Source organism: Protopterus annectens, chromosome 2.part0 (assembly GCF_019279795.1).
Source record: "Protopterus annectens isolate FY-2018-M chromosome 2.part0, PAN1.0, whole genome shotgun sequence".
NCBI classification, from domain to species: Eukaryota; Metazoa; Chordata; order Ceratodontiformes; family Protopteridae; genus Protopterus; species Protopterus annectens.
In genome coordinates, this window is record NC_056728.1 from 272,664,732 (window position 1) to 272,684,865 (window position 20,134).

The 20,134-nt window shown below is 41.6% G+C and overlaps 1 protein-coding gene across 2 annotated transcripts in view; it reads right to left on the reverse strand.

Moving 5' to 3' along the window:
• Positions 1-20,134, reverse strand: part of SNX2 (sorting nexin 2) — a 1,338,063-nt gene that overhangs the window by 63,291 nt on the left and 1,254,638 nt on the right. For both annotated transcript variants that reach the window (XM_044060758.1, XM_044060759.1), the window contains 2 exons: positions 3,013-3,093; positions 2,824-2,895 (listed from right to left, as the gene is read on the reverse strand). In XM_044060758.1, the coding sequence (XP_043916693.1) occupies positions 2,824-2,895; positions 3,013-3,093 (153 nt within the window). The remainder of the gene's footprint in view (positions 1-2,823; positions 2,896-3,012; positions 3,094-20,134) is intronic.

Consider the following 20,134-nt stretch of genomic DNA (forward strand, 5'->3'; position numbering starts at 1 on the left):
CAGATGGACTTATTTTACAGGGTCATCAAGGCAATGGATGAGGCCAAGACTGTGCACACAACTTACCTTGACCTGCCCATGGCTTTTTATACAATTCCCCCACTCAGGCATTACAGACATGCTCACTAGATTAGGTATCCTTTTATCACCTGCTGGACAGTCGACTGTCTCAATGATAGGACCCAGGAGGTTAAAAGAGGCAGGGCCACCTCCACCAAGAGGAAAGTAAGTAGCGTGTGTCCCAAGGGCTTGGTACTGGGCCCACTTCTTTTTGGTATCTATGTTTCGGAAGTGGAAACAAACACTGAAGGTTTATGGCTGACTAAGTTTACAGATGATTCAAGCTGGGGGTTATCATCGACTCTCCCACAGGCACTAGCATTCTTCAAAAAGGCCCCTCTATGACTAACAAATGGTGCCACAGACATGGTCTTAAACTGAATGCTAAGCAAGGCACAAGTGTACACGTTGGGAAGTCAACCAACCTGATTAATTACCATGTTGATAATACCCCCCCCCCGCCAAGAATCAACTGAGTGGACAGGGATCTGGACATGTCATACCTCTCAACCTGTTATAGCAAGAAATGTTAAAAAGTAGATAGAACAACAGGGTATGCAGTCAAAAACTCAAATGACTGTCATTATTTTCTGACTTCAAGCCTCACTAATTTTGCCAGAAAACCACAAGTTTATGAGAAACAGATCAAAAATATGAGGCAAAAATCTGGACAGTCTGCGAAAATCTGTACAGTTGAGAGGTATGGGACATGTACGTAGACAGCACCTGACCTTTGATCACCACGTGGTCACAGTGGTGAGGAAATACTTTTATGTTGCTCAACTTGTAAGGGCATGACATCTAGGTCCAAAGAAGTCATTATTTCAATGTACTCTAACACTTATCAAACAAATCACAGAGTACAACGCTCCCTTTGGTATGTATCTGGCCAGGCATATGCAGCAAATACAGTGACCTCAGATGTTCCTTACAAACAGGATCAAAGGCATAACAAACCTGCCTTACGCAGACCACCTTAAAGCCCTGCCCCTCTACTCAGTCTTCTATAAACTGCTGAGGTGTGATCCATGCCTGGCTTACAAGGCATTCACAAACCCCTCACTTACAAATTTCCTACATATTTGTAAGTAAAACAGTACCAGAAATACAAGGTCTAGAGATGTGAATTTTGTCTGTGACTTAAATGGAACATGCTGGAGAGACAGATGTCTTCAAGAGACTGCTCCTCCTATGGAACAGGTTTCCCTCCATGTGAAGCTGAGTTAGTCTATTACTCAATTTAAGAGGAACCTACACCAGTGGATGGGTAACTGGAAATTTATACTAGGCCTGGTACTCATGTCCCTTATATGGGCAAAGGTAGCTTATAGATGCTTGGCCCTCAATGTCTTGTTTGGAAACTGGATGTCTTTATTATTTTGGGAAAACTTGACTAGGCTTAGAAAGGCCCCGAGGTCATTAGCCTAGTAATAATCCATGTAATAATCCATGACTCTATGAAACAGTGTCCTAATGATGAACAGCTAGTGATTTATGGATCAATCTGCCTTTCTGTGTTATGAGCTTTGTTAGCATTAATACAAATTGCAAAAATATGATGGAAGAAACCTTGTTAAAAACATATATAGCTCTATGGGTTTAGATAAGTATATTTTATCCCCCTCATGGGCTAATCAATCAAGCTGCTACAAAAAGCCTGCATCATCCATTCATTCCCCTGTATGAGATGAATGCAAGGACACTGAGTTGAAGGCATTCAGTCAGTAATCAGAGGGATCTCTCTTTAAACCCTAAAGCTTTCTTGCATATGCTAAGCATACAATGGGGCAGTGGGAGGGCTTATCACCCACTTCTGTGACTGAAGCTGTCCCCATAGCCCTAACCCTCGAAGATTGATGCTTCTATCTCATCTTCATTAAGGACAAAAAAAATAAGCATTCTAGGATAGACAACCCTAACCCTCCCCCACTGTGAGAGGTGAGAAAACTCTTCCTTGACATTCATCATTGTCCAATACATTACCACTGCACTTCAGGGTAAAGGTACTTGTATTCTGATATGTGTTACACTATATATCCTGGTTAGGCCCTTTTTGACACATCCTTATTATATGTACTAGCATTTATAAGTCTGTACTTATAATGACTGACTCAAGTGCACCCAAGGCAACCTATAAAATGGGACATGTATTACACTAGCAGGCCTGGGTACAAACTCTTAAAAAAAGATAAAATGCAGGTACACAGGACATCAAGTGAAAAAAAAACAAGTTTATCCACAAGTCTGTGCCAGGAATCTGATACTAGAAAAAAAGTTAGAGAAATATATAATCTGTGCTTAAACTCAGGAAGGTCAGCCTATAACAATTCTGGCATGATCCCAGTGCTGACAAAGTACAGACTCACTGATATGTCTTAGATGAAAAATATCTTCCTAGAAAGACTGCAACTTCAAAGAAGGGAGAATATGAAACTGCAGAGTAGGAGCAGAGAATAAGTATTCTCCTCCTGTCACACTAGATTAGTCTTCCAGGGAGGTTTGTCCAATGCATCATGAAGATGATGTTTCAACTTATTAAACGGAATGATTCTTATACTACCTGCTGCTTTCAGTTAATTTGTTTTTCATTTACATTAGTTGACTGATACAGAAGTAGGCAATACATTGATGAATTAACTTCAGATCCACAGCTTGCAGACATGTCAGAGAATCAGCACTCCTGAGAACAGGACTTACATGCAAAGAGTTAAAAGTATATTTATGGCTTAATAAGTTACTGCAGAAGCAGGCAGTTTAACTTACTTGTTGCTGTGTATGCACTAATGATTCTAAGTACTTGATGATAACTGCTTTAAAGTCCTTTACTCTGTCTTTCTGTTAAAAAAAAACAGTCTTAATTACAACCAGGAGTTAATAACTACTGAAACAAATCATTTTTTAATTAGCAAATATGATTGCATTTAAAGAATAACTTCTAAATTGCATACATACCTCAAATCTTCCCACTTCTTTACGAATAGTTTTGGAGATCTGTTCAAATTCTCTCTCTCCCTGTTGTACTTTTGATTCCCACTCAGAAAAAGAAAGAAAACCATGCAAGAATGTAAAGTCCTGTGTGTGTAATATCATGTAAATAAGAATTTCTATTAATAGCATTTACTGAGTAATAGAATGTCTCGTACCATTTACTAAGTAACAAAAAACTCAGAAGCACAAAAAAACACTACTATAAAATAAACACTTTCCTTTCCTCATCAAAAAATACACGTTTTAACAGCTTGCTAAAATGTTGTCGAATGAGTCCCAAAAAACATGCTGTTAAAGCCATTCTAACAAAGAATAATCTGTGGTAGTCTATACCCAAACATGGAAATTCTCTCACAATGTGAAAACTGAATGAAAGGCCCTGGAAACTAAGAGATGGACGAGAACAATAAAGAGAACATGAGCTCAGTACACTCAGTAACATGGATATTTTTATTATGTATGGTTGGTTGATGAAGGGAACACTCTTGTGACATGAGTCCACAGACAAGTTTTCATGATGCTAGTAGAAATGTGAACTCTGCTCCCTTGTCAACTCTGTGTCACTAGAAGTAGAATTAAAAATGACCTGAAGACAGTCCGAGACAAAGGAGAGGAATGTACTGTACATCAGTCAATGACAACGGCAAAAACACCTTAAATGCCATTTACATTTATTTCAATAACAATTATTGACTGACACATGCCCGTTTTAAGCACACAAACGCAGAATCTAGCAAGTTTATTAAAATAAAGTGACAAACATTAACATTTTGCAAAATTCATCACATTAACATAATGCATGCTTCTGAAACATGCTCTTAAGGAACTGTTTACTAATCAGTGATCTTACAACAAACAGAATTCAAAAGTAATTCAAATGAAATGTTGGTAATGTGCAGTTACAGATGTTTCTAGCAGTTACTCCCCAACTACATAATAAAACCGATTAAATTATAATACATTCCACAATTATGAATTATGAGGAGCATTTTATATAGATTCACAGGTCACTAGAATATTACTAGGGTAACAGTGTAAGAGCTCTTGCAAGCCTAGCCAATATTACCCAGTTATACCCAATTTACAGTCCCTAGGGGCTACAGGATGGCTTAGGTTTGTGCCTATTCCCTGAGTATTTTACAGATTGCTCCAGTCCATAAAGAACACAGGTGCTACCCCAGGAGCGAATTTACAATTCCCCATCCACTGATCCAAACTGCACTTGACTAAGGCCAGGGAAGGGTTCTGCTTAATGTGAATAGGAAGCCTGTTCCAAATAAAGGGTAATCCCTGACATACATACCTCTCTCTCTCCAGCATGTTTTGTTAGAGTCGCAGATCAGGTTTAGATCCCTAGATCAGGTGACCCTTGTGCTATTTTGTCTTGCAGATGTGTAACAGCTCCATCAGGGCTGGATTTGTGAGTGCCATGTAGGTCAGGCATAGGTCATTCAATATTTGAAAGGAGACAGAATTAAGGGATAGGGCTTTTAGTCTATATGCACAGGACATGTTGTTTACATCCAGTATTTTCTTTATGAGGAATCTCTGAGGTCACTCCAGCTGTTAAATGCTTAGTCAGGTACATTCCAAATGGTGCACAGTACTTGATTATTGGTCTGATGAGGCCGGAGTACAGTGGGACTATAATTCCCTTTGATCTAGATGCCAGACTTTTACTTATAAGCTGTGCCACACAGGACATCTTCATTACCGTGGAGACACGGTGGTCAAAATTCAGGCTACTAACTGTGTACCTAGATACTGCCTCTGACTCCACTCTTAGGGGTGTGTTATTAATGTTGTAATTTGCATGGATATTTTCCTTCACAAAGGATATGAGTAAGCATTTATTTTGCTTTTATTTTTAGGCCATGGCTCTTGCACCAATCATTTGCATGATTTAGACCCTCCTGAAGGATATCTACATCACTGGGGAATAAAATGAGTGCCCCCAGCTTGCATTTGTTGGCAAACTTTGTCATCCAAAGGCCTTCCACATTAGCCTTGACTTCACAGAAGTATATTCTGAACAACAGCACTGAGCCCTGTGGCACACTACTAGTAACTGGCCTCTTGCTGAATCTGAATTCACCCACATTAACAACATGTGTACTTGTCAATGAGCCTGCTGGCTCTCCATCTGGTGACATAGGGATTTATGCCCAGTTTTGTGAGTTTATTTAGAATACTCACGTGGAGAATTGTGTCAAATGCCTTGGCCAGGTTGAGGTAGATGGTATGTACTGTTTTATCCTCATCCAAGCCCTTAATGACCATCTCAGAGAAGTCCACCAGATTTAGTAGGCATGACCTGCCCTTGACAAAGCCAAACAGGGCTGGGTCCAGTGGTTGGAGGTTTCCTATGTCATTACTTGTCAGGTCCATGATCATTCTTTCTATGGCCTTGCATACAAGACTAGTCAAACGTATGGGTCTGTAATTTACTGGGTCAGTTGATGGTCCCTCTTCATGTAGAGGGATGACTGCTGCTGTCCTCCACTCTACTGGGACAAAGCCAGTCCAGAGGCTGTGATTAAAGACAGATCTTACTGGGCCTGAATGGTCTTGATTCAAGCCATTTTTAACAGGCATCCAGGTATATCATTGGGACCCATCGAGGTATATCATTGGGACTCATCAAAGCCATATTTTAACTTTAGAAAGCACAGTGGCAACTTGTCCTCTGGTGATAACTGGTGGAGGAATGGTGGTGGGTATTTCTTGGGAGTTAACTGGGAGTGACGGGGAGGTGAAATCTGAGTTAAATTTATCAGCCAGCAAATTTGCTATATCCTCGGGCGGAGTATAGGTGATGACATGTACAACTAATTCTGCACATTGATGGCTGTTGCCCTTAAGATTGTGGGCATAACTGAAAAATGCCTTATGGTTATCTTTAGCTTGTGAAGCTATTTTTGCCTCAAAATCTGCTTTGAGGACTTGACTACTTCCCTGACTTGCTTGCTTGTTTAGGACTGAGAGATGTTTTGCTCTGTTGTGCACATTCTCTCTCCTTTTCCACAGGTTTTTCTTTCTTTTGCTTTATAACCAATTAATAGCAAGAGTCCACCAGGGTGGCTTGTTATTGTGGTTTGACCTAGGCTTATTTTGGTCTGGTACTGCTGTTTCTATGCAGGTGTTTACATGGTCATACAGGGCTTTTGTGTATGCCTCTGCATAGCCTTCTGTGTTTTCTGGAGCTTGGAAACTGGCTATGTCATAGCTTAATAGGAAATAGTTTGCCTTAGAAACGCTCTTAAAAGATTTGTCATTAGGTAGGGGTGGTGGTGTTGTTTTATCTTTATTTCAAGGAAGACCGCTTTGTGATCAGATCTAACCAGTGAAGACATCACACTTATTGGGGGTGGGGTGGGGTGGGGGGGTGCAGTGCTTTCACATATTTGTGAGTACCAAGTCGAGGATATTTGTATCTCTAATGGGAGTGCAGACTAGCTGTTCCACGCATTTGTGTTTACAAGGTCAAGTAGTCTTTGGGACTGTATGCTAGTGGTCATGTATGCATCCTAGTTAATGGAGAGGTAGTTAAAATCACTCATGAGTATGGTATTGGGTTGCATAGTAAGTAATTCAAGTAACTTCAGGTATGATGTATGGGTTTCCTGGTTCATGGTGGTGGACTTGTAGTTAGCAAGAATATAGGAATGGATTTTTTTCATCCTTAGTTGGGCAGGGATTAGCTCAAGAATGTCACACTGTTTGGCCAGTCTTGAGGTGTGCTAATCCATTATCCTTGGAGAAGGCAGAATGCTGCGCAATGCTAAGCTCATACATGTCTGTGACATACTATGAGAGCTCAATCACGTCTCTCTTCATATAGTCTAGGGAGGTACTACTTAGGCCATTTACACCCACATGGACTACAACTAATCATACTGGTACTTGGGATTAACTGACCTGAGTGTTTGGGTGATCTGGCAGATCTTTATCCAGCCTGGTGACAGAGACATCAGTTTGTCTCACAATGGAGTGTCCTAGGAAGACACTATTGGTTTTAGGAGGTTTTGCCTTATGGGCTGGGTAGCTGAGATAAAATGAGATGTGGTTGTATGTGCTGTGATAGGAATTGTCTTGTTTGTGTGCATGCAGAGTTTTTGTGGACTGTGCCTGAAAGGCCTTTGAGGTTTGGGTAAGTTACATGTGTGCATCTCTGCATATGTGGGTCTGTGTATCTGGTCCTTTGTAGGTATGGTGTGTGTGCATGTGTGGCTGACAACCTGTTCATAGTTATTTGTATCTGTATATGAGTCTTGCCTCCAGTGTCATTGTGTAACTACATCTCTCACATACTGTTATTTGTTCCAGGATAATGTTGTTCTCATTGTACATAACACAATTACTACATTGCCTTAGGATGCCCCTGTCCTCCAAGCCAGATGCAGAGATAGCAGGAAAGTGCCTATCCATGGTTGCAGATCCCAATCTGTACATTGCAAGGGATAGGAGTGGAGGGTGTCTGCAACAGGACGAGGGACAAGTGCTTACTTGGTGTAATCTACAGCTAACCAATCCAGCAATGCTGCCCAAACCAATACAAACTAGACCTAAACAGTCCTAACCAAATGCGGCAATGCTGCTCAGCTCACAAACCAGTTGCATTGTAAGTAGCGCGGGACTGGGATAAAAATTCCAAGGTAATGTTTACAGGGAAAGTGCAACTTCTACTGACTGCGTATATACAGGGTACTACTAACTTCCACTGTGTGATGAGCAGCTTTTTGCAAACACAAGGCATATACATGAGAAGACAAAAGCATGTTTTAAACAAGCTATGCCCCGAGGCCAATCAGTTTAACACACACTAAGCTTTCCACCAGCAACTCCCAGCTCAAATAGGTGAAATAAGCCCTCTCTGCCAACAAAAATGCAGACTTTGACTCTCTTAATGTAAAATGACTAGTTTGGAGTCCAAGTATTTAGGGAACCAAAAGCAGATGTCTAATAGTAACTGAACACTAGTTACAGTGTATTTAAATGCAGAACAGCAGTTAGAAAATGCAACTTTAAGCAAGTGCAGAAATATAATAAATAGGACAAAAGACCTTCACAGTGAAATGAAAACCAGCAATGCAAGTGCAAAATGAAACAAATTACGTTTTTCTTGCCAGGGATGGACTCAGATGTTAGCAAAATCTCTAAAAGTCTATGGTGTTGTGTTGTCATCAAATGATGAGCACCTCTGAGTAAATGAGTCAAGACTCAAGCAAACATGAAGCTTATATACGAGCAGAAAAAGGCAAGTTTTACACTAGCTATGCCCCTAAGGCATAGCTAGTGTAAAGAAACAATTCAATTTTAAATAAATGACAATTGGTCAATACACTAGTAACCAAAATGAAACAAAAAAGCAGAATGATAACCTCCACTCTAAGGAATTCAGTTTGTGAACAAAATCCACAGACTTAGAGCCAGCACTGCAGCATAGAGGGATATGGTCCTAAGTACAGCCCAGGCAACCCAGATTCCATTAGCTCCTCAAGCATCTAAGGTGCTGGCAGGATGAGATGGATGTGCCCACTGGGGGGAGGGGGGTTGGTTGTCTACATGCTTCCTGTGGGAAACTTGTGCACATTTACTGCATTACTGAGTATACCCCTAGGATCCTATGGACCACAACTGATCTTTTGTTTAGTACAGGATACTAATCTTTTGTTGTCATTTTCATTCATTCCTCAACTGATGGGTTAGGATGCAAGAACTGGATCTACCACATCATTGGAAAGTAGCACTCTCAAGCTCCTCCCTTTACCCACAATGCTTCCCTAACGTAACATACCTCAGATCTCGTTTGCCGTCATTAGGTATCAGATGCAGACTTCCAGCGCTCAAGCGTTTTTTTTTTTTTGAGTAATCGTCAGATTTTTTCCTTGTTCTGGTTTTGTGAGTTACTTAAATTTAGCATCTTGTCTTTTTCCTTCCTCCAATATTTTAGTGTTCTTAGCAATTCTTCTGTATCCTTTTAGTGTTAGTTACCTGTTTTGGTATTCCTACTGTTACCATTGCTGGTATTCTTTAGTACTCTGAGTACTTTTTCTACCACTTTTGGTAGCTTTCTTTCTTTTCCCTCCTCTTCTTCTCTTTATTACAAAATGTCAATTTGTATTGACAGTATTGCACTACAAGAAAACAGCCTATTGCTTCTAGCCCAAGATCCTACTAATTGTTTTACAGCTGTGTACTGTGGTTGCAGTCTTAAGATGTCAGACAAACCCTCTGGGTTTAAAAAGTGTATTCCCTGTGGGCATAAGATCCCAAATTCTGATGCCCACAGGGAATGTGTATATCGTTTTACTTGTGGCACACCTTGATGTTAACTGTGACACTTGCTCAGGATTTAATTCTAGGGCCTTGATTGACCGCAACAGCAAATTAATTCTGCAGTCTCTCTTGCCTTCTGCTTCTTCCTCTTTAGTGGCTGGGGCTCAAACCCTTTCAGAAACATGCGTGGACAAGATGAAGAGGAAAGTGCCTCAGAGAACAGACACAGATGGGGGCTCTCCTGGCTCAGACCTCTTCCGGGCCTGGAAGCCAATGTCTATCCACCTACCCTCTAGCATCTCCTTCTCCAATCCATCCTTCTGTTTAACAGCCATTGGATTCAATATCTCTGGGGGTGTCTACTTCTGATCCGAAGAATGTTTGACCTTTGACTTCAATGTTTCCCCTGTGCTGACTGGTACTGAGTGTTTCGGAGCCAGAGGACTCTCAAAGCTGAAGCATCACTGCCAGATCCAGGGGCCTGGAGTTGACTCCAAAGCTTTCTGAGCATTTGCTTCCCCTTGGAAACTTGGCACTGGATGGCTTGAGTCAGACTCCATCCTCAGGTAGATCGCTGATAGGATTGCAGGAGCTGATGATCCAAGAGATTCCAAATTTGGATCCATTGACTTGTTTCTCCTAGGTGCTTGGCTTTAGAGGCTGTGAAGGTTCTCTATTCCTAGAGAACAGACATCCCTGACTCATACTGTTCTGTGTTCTGAGACTTGACCATCTCTTCCACTGGGATAACTGACCCAAATAAGCCTCCAGACAGTCCCATCAGGGCATTATCATCTCTTCCAATACTTCCCCAAAACACACCACTAAGGAAATCCCTTGAAAGAGGATGTGCAAAAGGAGGCACTTACATGCCCCCCCAAGAATCTCTCACAAAGGGCACTGATTTCTGAGTAGGGGGAGGGTTCCCCCAGATCACCACCTGATGATGTCTCCTTTCTGGAGTTCTTGAAACAAAAATGTTGTTTGGTTTTCTGATACCCCCTCTCAGAAGGAATTGGTGTTCCTGGAGGCTTTCAGGTCTGGCCCATCTAATTCTTGGGTGACCAACCTGGCTGATGAGCTCAATGACTTAGCCTTCCAGTGGGCACTGAATGAACTGGACACTGTTGAGCCAATACCTAAAATACTGGACCAAATCCTTGCCTTCCCTAAGACAGTGCATACTGGAGCAAGGGAGTACAATTCTGATACCATGGTTGTTGCTGCAGCTACAAGACAGGAACTAGCAGAGCAGAGTTCTTCTGTCCATCCCCCTAGCAGACAGTCTAGGGTGTTGGACAGACTTGGGAAGTGCATTTAATGCTTCAGCGACTTTTGCTCTTGGGTTGCTTAATTACTTGGCACACTTTACACGACTGCAAAGAGATTTGATCAAGGAACTTACCAAATCTCTTTCTGGGTCCGTGTCCCCTGAGGCTGGAAACAGAATTTCCTTGCAGCTAGCCAACCTCCAATGTATCTCAAATGCATCCATGAGGATGATCTCCCATGCTGCGGAAGGTACCTCACAGGTGGTGGGTTCAGGCATAGCGATCAGGAGACATACTAAGATGCACTTTACATAATTTTGCGGAACCATTTAAGTCTTCATCTGTCAACATGGCCTTTGCTGGTTCTTCTCTGTTAAAGGTTAAGGACACATACTCCAATTATGAATAAGAGAGAAAGTCCCTGTCTGCCATGGCAATACATTCTTTTACCCTTCAAAGGCCCTTCTCTAGGAACCAGCGAGGTGGCAGAAAGATGCGGTTTAAGAAGCCCCACAGTCCTTTCCAGGATTCATTTGTAGATAGCTCCCCCAGGGGCAGATGGGTGAATTCAACTGGAAGATGCTGTCCTCACAGCAGAGGTGGTCTGCAGAACAAGGGATCTAGAGATTCATCCCAAGACAGACCCTATCAGCTCTCCTGAAGGGAGGCCTAACTGCTCTGCTCTGGATGCAGTCGGAGGTCATTTATTCCTGCACCAAAGAACCTGGCAAGCTATGAAAAGATTTGTGGGTACAGAAGATTATATCCAGATGTCATACCATAACCTTCTTCCCTAGCCCCTCCCACAGTTCTGAAGAAAATCCCTGATGCTCCACCCAGTCAGAGGGAAACAGCACCTCTAGAAATAAAGCTGCTGCCAGAAAAAAAAAAAGACATCCAAGAGGTCCCCAGACCAGAGAGGGTCCAGAACCTATTCGAGATTCTTCTTAGTGCCCAAAAAGACAGGGGACTTGAGACCAGTTCTGGATCTCAGCCAGTTAAATCAATTTGTTCAGTACACAAAGTTTCGGATGGTCATGGTTCAGTCCATTTTGCCTCTGTTGCAAAAGGACAATCGGATGTGCTTTACAGATCTTCAGGAAGCATACTATCACATCAAAATGAACAGGCAGTTCAGGAGATACCTATCCTTCTGGTTGGCAGCCAGTATTTACCAGTTCAGAACACGGTCCTTTGGTCTCACCACAGCCCCCACGGTGTTCACCAAATGCATGGCAGTGGCAGCAGCTCACTTCAGACTGTTGGGATTCTGTGTGTTTCCATATCTAGATGACTGGCTCTTACCTGTTGTAGTCAATGCCTGGTTGGGACAGTAAAGGGACTACTTGCTCCAGTTGTATTCTTGTCTGAAAATAATAGTCAGTTACAAGAAACTTTAACTCATCCCAACACAAAGCCTGGAGTTCAGATGTATTCGTGTGGTCACAGTCACTCAGATATTCCTTCCACTTGAATAAGCACTCAAGTCAAGAAAGTGATCCAAAATTCATCTCTTCTAGCCTGACTGATACCACAGGCTTTGGGTTCCATGGCAGCAGCTCTCACCCTTGTTCCATATGAGAATTCTTCAATGGACTCTGTCTACTCAGTGGTCCATTCTCCAGCATCCATCCATGCCAGTCAAGATCACTAAAGCATGCAAAAGATATCTTCTATGGTGGATTCATCCAAACCAGCTCCATGGAGGCTGTCCCTTTGTTCTTCCCCTTCCCAAGGCCACAGTGACCATGGACGCCTGTCAGCTTGGGTGGTTGGGGGGGGGGGGCACTACTTGGGAAGGACAGTCCAAGGTACAATATCCAGGAGATGAGAGTTGCTCTCCTAGTGCTGCAGACCTTTAAAGACTCACACCCATCCGGGACAACTGCAACACAGATGAACAACATGTCAGTAGTCTGGTATATCAACAAACAAGGGGGAGCCAGATCTTACCCTCTTTGTCGAGAAGCTATACGACTATGGCAATAGGCAATCTCTTCTAATTACTTTCTACTAACAATGCACATCCCAGGGAAATCCAGCGTGACTGCAGACAAGCTAAGCAGGTCCATTCTGATGCCTCATGAGTGGTCTCTCAACGTCAATGTGACAGAGAAAATTTTCCATCAGTGGAGTAAGTCATGTTGCAATCTATCTGCCTCTCCCCTCAACAAGTGCAGCAAGTTCTTTACCCTGATCCCCCCATCGGAGTCAATCAATGCTCTAGACCATGATTTGCCCGCCAGTCTCCTATATGCTTTTCCATTCTTACCATTAATTCACAAATTTGTTCAGAAAGCAGTTCAGTTCAAGAGCATAGTTACTCTCATTGCACCCTTTTGGCCTCATCAGATTTGGTTTCCGTTCCTCTGGCATCACCTTCTACATCCACCTTGGATTCTGGATCCATCTCCAGACCTACTGTCTCACCGGACAGACATAACTCACAAGGACATAACAGGCCTCAAAATGCATGGTTTCTCCCTGGTCCATCATATTCTGCTATCTTCCCAGAAGGCCTCTACTAGAAATACCTACAAGAGTAAATGGAAAAAGATTATCTTCAGGGCCCTTAGTAAAGATCTGGACCCCTTTTTAGCACCAGTACCAGTAATCCTTGAATTTCTAGCTTCAATCTTTAACAAAAGAGATTCAACTGGCTGCCATTTCTAATTTCCACATTGGCTTCTTCTAAATCATGCAAGGCCTTTCTCAAGGGAGCCTTTTTGCTTTGACCTCCTTTAAAAGATCCTACACTCCCCCTTGGGATTTAAATATAATGTTTCAGGTCTTAACTCAAACTCCCTTTGAACCTTCATTCAAAGCTGACCTAAAATATTTTTCTTGGAAAAAACATTTTTTTCTGGTGGCTATTATGTCAGTTAGAAGAGTATCTGAACTCCAGGCTCCGTCTTCAAAGCCTCCTTATCTAGTTCTTCATAAAGACTGTGTCATTGCAAATTAACTTGTCTTTTTTACCTAAGGTAGTTCCTGAGTCAAATATTAACCAAGTAATTAATATCCAAGTTTTCTTTCCAAATTTTTCAAACAAAGGAGAGTACATGTTACATCTGTTGGATGTGCATAGACAGCTTCATTTCTACCTTCAAGAACCAAAGACTTGAGGAAATATGACCAGATATTTGTTTACTTTTCTCCTGCCAGACTGGGCATTCCACATACCTCTCAACTTCCTAGATCTAGAAATCTGGATAAAGTCATAAATAAAAGTGGGACAAAAGCCCAAAAATAGGGACAACTTTTAAATATTGAGATTATAAACTTGGAAAGATGATAGAACAACAGATTTTGCATTAGCATGAATTTTCCGAAGGGTATGACGTCTGAAACTCAAATGTCTGTCATTATTTTCTAACTTCAGTCTTTAATAATTTACTACTAACTTGCCAAAAAACACAGTTTTATGAAAAGACCAAAAATGAGGGAAAAAATCTGGACATTCTGCGGAAATCTGTACATTTGAAAGGTATGCCCCAATCCAGTATCTAAAGTTGCACTGTTCAAATGGTTGACTGATTGTATACCCTTTGTCCACGGCAAACTGAGTTTATCTTTACCAAAACCTCCTAGGGCTCATTCCACAATATCTATGGTGGTTTCTTAAACATTTTGGTCCAGGGCATCATTAGATAACATTTGTACAGCTGCAACTTGGGCTATTCCCCACACTTTCAATTCTTATTACAAACTGGGTTTGATTTCTAGGAAGAGAGTGCATTTGGCTCAGCAGTGCTCTGGAATATTCCTTCCTTAGGGGCCTCCCAAGGTTTCAACAGCGGAGACTCTGTCCTATCAGTTGAGGAATGAAGGAAAATGACATCATCAGATTATAGTTATGTACTCACCATAGCGCTCCAGCTGTGTTGCCCATTTTCATTCTTTCTCAACTACCCACCTGAGCCCTCCTTACTGTCTTCTGGAGAGCCCCAAGAGTTGCATATGAACCTCTGTTCCTTTTTTGAGCTCCAGCTTCCCTTTTCTATTCTTCCTCTGATATTTCTATTATGGGTTGTTCCTTTACATCTAAGGGGTAGCAAACTTGATCTGAGGTACATTAGGTTGGCGGGGCATTACAGGTAAAAGGAGGAGCTTGAGAATTGTATGATCTGATGATCTCTAAGAAGTGGCCTAGTCGGATGAGGGAGAATGAAAATGGACAATACAGATAGAACGTTACGGTGAGTACATAACTTTTTATTTTACTTTATCACAGCACATTTTTTTTGTTTTTCTACTTAGTGTAAAACTTAAATCATATAAATATGAAACAGAAAAAGGAATTATAGAATATTATTTATGGCGGGGATTTAAAAGGTTTAACAATTAAGAGAGAAAGTTAATAATGAATAAGCTAAAAGTATTTAAGGATGTGTTTGGGAATGTATAAATTTAACCACATTATACTGCTTCAGCATTTATTTTGTTGGTTCACAGACTGGTTATAGAAATGTTTCTAGGGCAGATGGCTTTCAAACTTATAATCAAAGATTTGTATATGGTCACATCTCAGCCAGCACCCTGCTAGCTGCGACCCCAGACTTACATTTGTTAATTTATATCTTAATAATTAAACCTGGAACTCTGTTTATGGCAGATCTTTTAGTGCATTTTTGTTGTTATTAAATCAAGTATGCTTCTCCACTAAATGGACACATTGGCATGCTAAGGTAAGACAGGATAAACAAATATCTTGTCGCCATGCTATCTAGTTATTTCCAAAAAATCGTTAACTGTTAACTATATTAATTTTTAAGCAATAAACTGGATAATGAAGTGATTTTATTAAGGTACTCTTCTGTATTATCCAAGGCCACAAAGGCTTGAATTTAGTTTGTACTAATCCAGCTCTGTGCATATTATTTTTCCTCTGAATGGTCTCTGAAGATCGTTAACTTTTATCTGGCAGTTGGCTTAGAGGATTAAGGATCTGTTAACTAGCTGCTTCCTGATGCCCCCTGGTACAGGATGTGATTCCTTCAACTGCCATTGCTTGTGAAACTCTCAGCAATTCACTTAACCAGACACAGCTCTTGGATGAGTCTGGAAAAAGTCTGTGGAGATCAGTGCTCTACCCCAGAAACAAACACAAATAAATAAATAAATAATAAATGATGATGATAAAAAAACAGCAGAAGCACAACTTTAAACATAGTCAACTTATGTATATCCACAAGTGATATTTTGCCTTATTTGTAACTGACCTTCACCCAGAAGGCAGCTCACTGTTCACACATCTCATAACATGGGCAGTACAATGCCAACCTTTTGGAGAAGCACTGCCTAGTAACTAAACTGCACTTGATCTCAATGATAAAAAAATAATGTTTTGGTTTTAATGCATACTTACTAACATGGTGAATATGCATAAGTAGAGCATGTGTTTAAAATCTGTGCTAACAACATTCAGAGAAAAAAAGGCATGTGCAGAGCTAGATTGAAATAAACTAAACTCAGGGACCAACTTTAGAGTGGCTTTAATAAATCAGTGCTTACCTCACACAGTGACAGGTACTGGCTTGCACAGCTATAACCTGTTACTGTTTAGAAGGAATAAAGGGGGAAAAAGAGACAGCTGGATGAACAGTAGTATGTGGCATACCAGTCCAGTTGCTTATTTCAGTCTTCCTAAAATTAATGCAGTCTGTTCCTTCCAGTTTTTCTGGTACAGAAGAAAATCTCAGGTTTTCATTGTAAGCTCTGTCCTCTAATTCTACCATTTTTTGAAACATCATTTGTTGAGCCATCTCATACTCAGCCAGACTTTCCTTCATTTCGACATCTGCTTTTTGCAGTTTTATCAGTTCATTTGAAAGTCTGTTTAAAGCTTCTTCCATTTTTTCCATCCTTTTGGTATTTAAGTTGATATACTCCTTCAGTGTTTTGTTTATTTTAATCAGTACTGAGAACATCTGACTACTGTTTCTCTAGGTTACCGGAAGCCATGTCTTGCACCAAAGCTGCATCTTGAACTACTTTTTGCTGAACAGCTGCAGGATTCTTTCCAGTTAGTGTTTTCTCTTCACCTTTTCTATCTGGCTCTCTCAAGTTTCTTCTTTGCTGGCATCCAGGCAGTGTACTTACTAGCTGGTAAATTAATTTATTAAAAGTGGCAGTGTTCCTGGCCCTTATCTTTCAGTTTCTTTTTTCATAGTGGAAGAGCTGAAGTTTAGCTTGTCAGGGAAATATGTTTTAGCCTTAATAGTTTTTAGATTTTCAAATAAAAAGACAAAAGAATAGAAAAAAAGTACAGTTTTGTACCTACCATAAATGTAGATGCCCGATAGGAATGCATCTGCAGTCCTTACAAATGGGTTGTCCTGTCGTCAGGCAGCCCTTCGGTTGGCCGGATTCCAAAGTCTGGGTCTGGCCTCGGCTGGTGTCGCACTTCACCCGACGTCATAGCTGCAGTTATTCGGGTATAAAGGCATCAGCCGACGCCATTTTCCTCAGTGTTTCTTGCCCCAGATGCCAGGTGCCCTCTAGGAAGGCTAAATTTGGATAAATGTAAATGATTCCAAATAGTAGAAAGCCAACAAAAAATAAGCATGTATGTACATATATACAAACAAATACACCATAATAGATTTCCCCCAGTTAGCTACAAGATGGGCAAATACCCTAGGAGTACCACAGAGGGGAAGGAGGGTGGGTAATCCTGACTGCAGATGCATGCCTATCGGACATCTACATTTATGATAGGTACAAAACTGTACTATGTCCTTCAAGGATGCATCTGCAGTCCTTACAAATGGGTAGAATACCATAGCCAAACTGGGGGAGGAGGAGAAATAAAATGATGGTGTAGTTAAGATCCCTTGCAAAACAGCAGTGGCAAAACCTGCTCGGGATCTGGAGTATAAAGGTAAATTATAATGCTTGGCAAATGTATGCACGGAGCTCCAAGTAGCAGCCTCTAAAATGTCTTTGGTAGCCACTCCTCGCAGAAAGGCTGTAGGAGTGGCTGTAGCCCTTGTAGAGTGAGGCCTGATGTTTTCTGGAGTTTTCTTTCCATGGTAGGAGTAACAAAATCTAATGCAATTTCCTATCCACTTAGAGATTGTCTGTTTTGAAATTGCTTTTCCTTCCATTCCTGTTGCATATGCTACCAGTAGCTGGTCAGTTTTCCTATTGCCCTTGGTCCTGTCCAGGTAGTAGCGTAATTGTCTATGCACATCCAAGGTATGCAACAGTCTTTCTCCCGTGTTCTGTGGGTTGGGGAAGAATGTAGGTAGGTGGATAGCCTGATTCAAAGATACTCTGGAGACCACCTTAGGCATAAAAGTAGGATTAGTTCTCATGGATACTCTATCTTGATGGAAGATCAGGAAGGGCTGTACTGCCATTAGTGCCTGTAGCTCAGATACCCTTCTTGCTGAAGTGATTGCCAACAGGAAAGCAGTTTTCCATGATAAGTATTGTAATTCTGCTGTTGCTGCTGGTTCGAAAGGAGGAAGTGTCAATTTTTCTAGCACAAAGTTCAAGTCCCATGCTGGCAATGGTGGCTTCCTAGGTGGTTTTACATTTTTAATTCCTCTCAGAAACTGCCTGAGCAGAGGATGTGAGAAGACTGGAGGATCCAAGTCGTATTCTGCTGAAATAGCTGATGCATGAATCTTGATGGAAGAATAGGACAGGCCTTTGTGGAAGAGCTCTGCCAAGTATTCCAGGATGTTGGCTATGTTTACCAGTGACACATTTTCTCCTTTTGCAGTACTCCAAATGAAATATCTTTTCCATTTTGCTGAATAATTTTTTTCTTGTTGAGGGTCTGCGAGCCTCCAAGATAATGTCTTTAACCCTTTGGGATAAGTTTGGGTTATTTGTTCTTATGCAATGTTCCAGGCAGTCAGCTGCAGTGTTTTCAGGTTTGGATGCAGGGTGTTGTAGTTGTTCTGTGTTAACAGCAAGGGAACAAGGGTAGAGGCCATATTTGTTCCCGAGACATGCTCCTCAGTAATGGGTACCAATGTTGTCTTGGCCAGTCTGGAGCTATCAGAATGATCCTTGGACGGTCCTCTTTGATCTTCAATAGCACCTTGTGCATCAAAGGAAGTGGTGGGAATGCATATGCTGTCAGGTTTTTCCAGCTGAAAGTTAGGGAGTCCACCTTCCAAGCAAGTGGGTGGTACGTCCTTGTGCAGAATTTCTTTAGTTGGTGATTGTGTGGGGATGCAAATAAGTCTATTTGTGGGAGCCCCCATTTTCTTGTAATTGTCTTGAAGATGTCCGGATGCAGCATCCATTCGTGGGCATCCATGGTAGTTCTGCTTAGTATGTCTGCTAGAATGTTTTCTTTTCCTGGTACAAAAGTTGCTTGTAACTGAATGTTGTAGCTCAGGGCCACATTCCAGAGTTCCATTGCCATCCGGCATAGAGGGTACGAATGTGTGCCTCCCTGCTTGTTGATGTACCACATAACCGTGGTGTTGTCTGTCCTTATCAACAGTTGACCTTGTCGAAGAAATGGTCTGAATGCCTGAATTGCCAGTTTTACTGCCAGCATTTCCTTTTGATTTATGTGTAAGTGCAGCTGCTCTTGAGTCCATAAACCTTGAATGCACTTGTCCAGCATGTGGGCCCCCCAACCAAGGTCTGAGGCGTCCGTTGTGATGGTTTGGCTTGGTTGAGTGTTGTGGAAAGGCAATCCTTTGTTTGATTGACAGGCCTGAGCCCACCATTGGAATTCTTGCTTCAGGCATGGAATTATTGGAATTTGGGTTTCTAGGCTGTGCTTGTGCTGAGACCATAAATTCCTTAGGTATCACTGTAACTTTCTCATATGCAGTCTGGCATGTGGAACCAATATCATGCAGGATGCCATGAAACCCAAGGCTTGCAGGACTTTTCTTGCTGTTAAATGATTCTGCTTTGTCAATGCCAAGAAGTAGAGAGGGAGTTGCTCCTGTTTTTCTACTGTTAGGAATGCCATTTGTTTCGTCGTGTCTAGCTCTGCACCCAGAAAGGTTATCCTTTGGGATGGTATCAGTCTTGACTTTTTTATATTGACTGTGTATCCCAGAGCTTGTAGTAGGTAAATGACCCTTTTCAAGTCTTCTGCTAGCTTGTTTTTGTTGTCCGCTTGTATCAGGCAGTCGTCCAGGTAAGGGTAGATTTGGATTCCCTGAAGCCTGCAATGAGCAATTACTGATGCCAGGCATTTCGTGAACACTCTGGGTGCAGTAGATAAGCCAAAGGGCAATGCTGAGAATTGATAATGCTCTGATCCTGCAAGAAATCTGAGGTATCTTCTGCAATTTGGTCGTATGGGGACGTGCAGGTATGCCTCCTTGAGATCTAGAGTTGCCAGCCAAGACTCCTTGCCCAGCATGGGAAGAAGCTGCTGTAGGGTCAGCATTTTGAATTTTGGAACAATGAGGAATGTGTTTAAAGCGGACAGGTTGAGAATAGGTCTCCATTTGCTTTCTTTTCTTGGTACCAGGAAGAGCCTGGAGTAAAATCCCTGTCCTTGCTCCATAGATGGTACCTTTTCCACAGCTGTCATCCTTAATAATTGA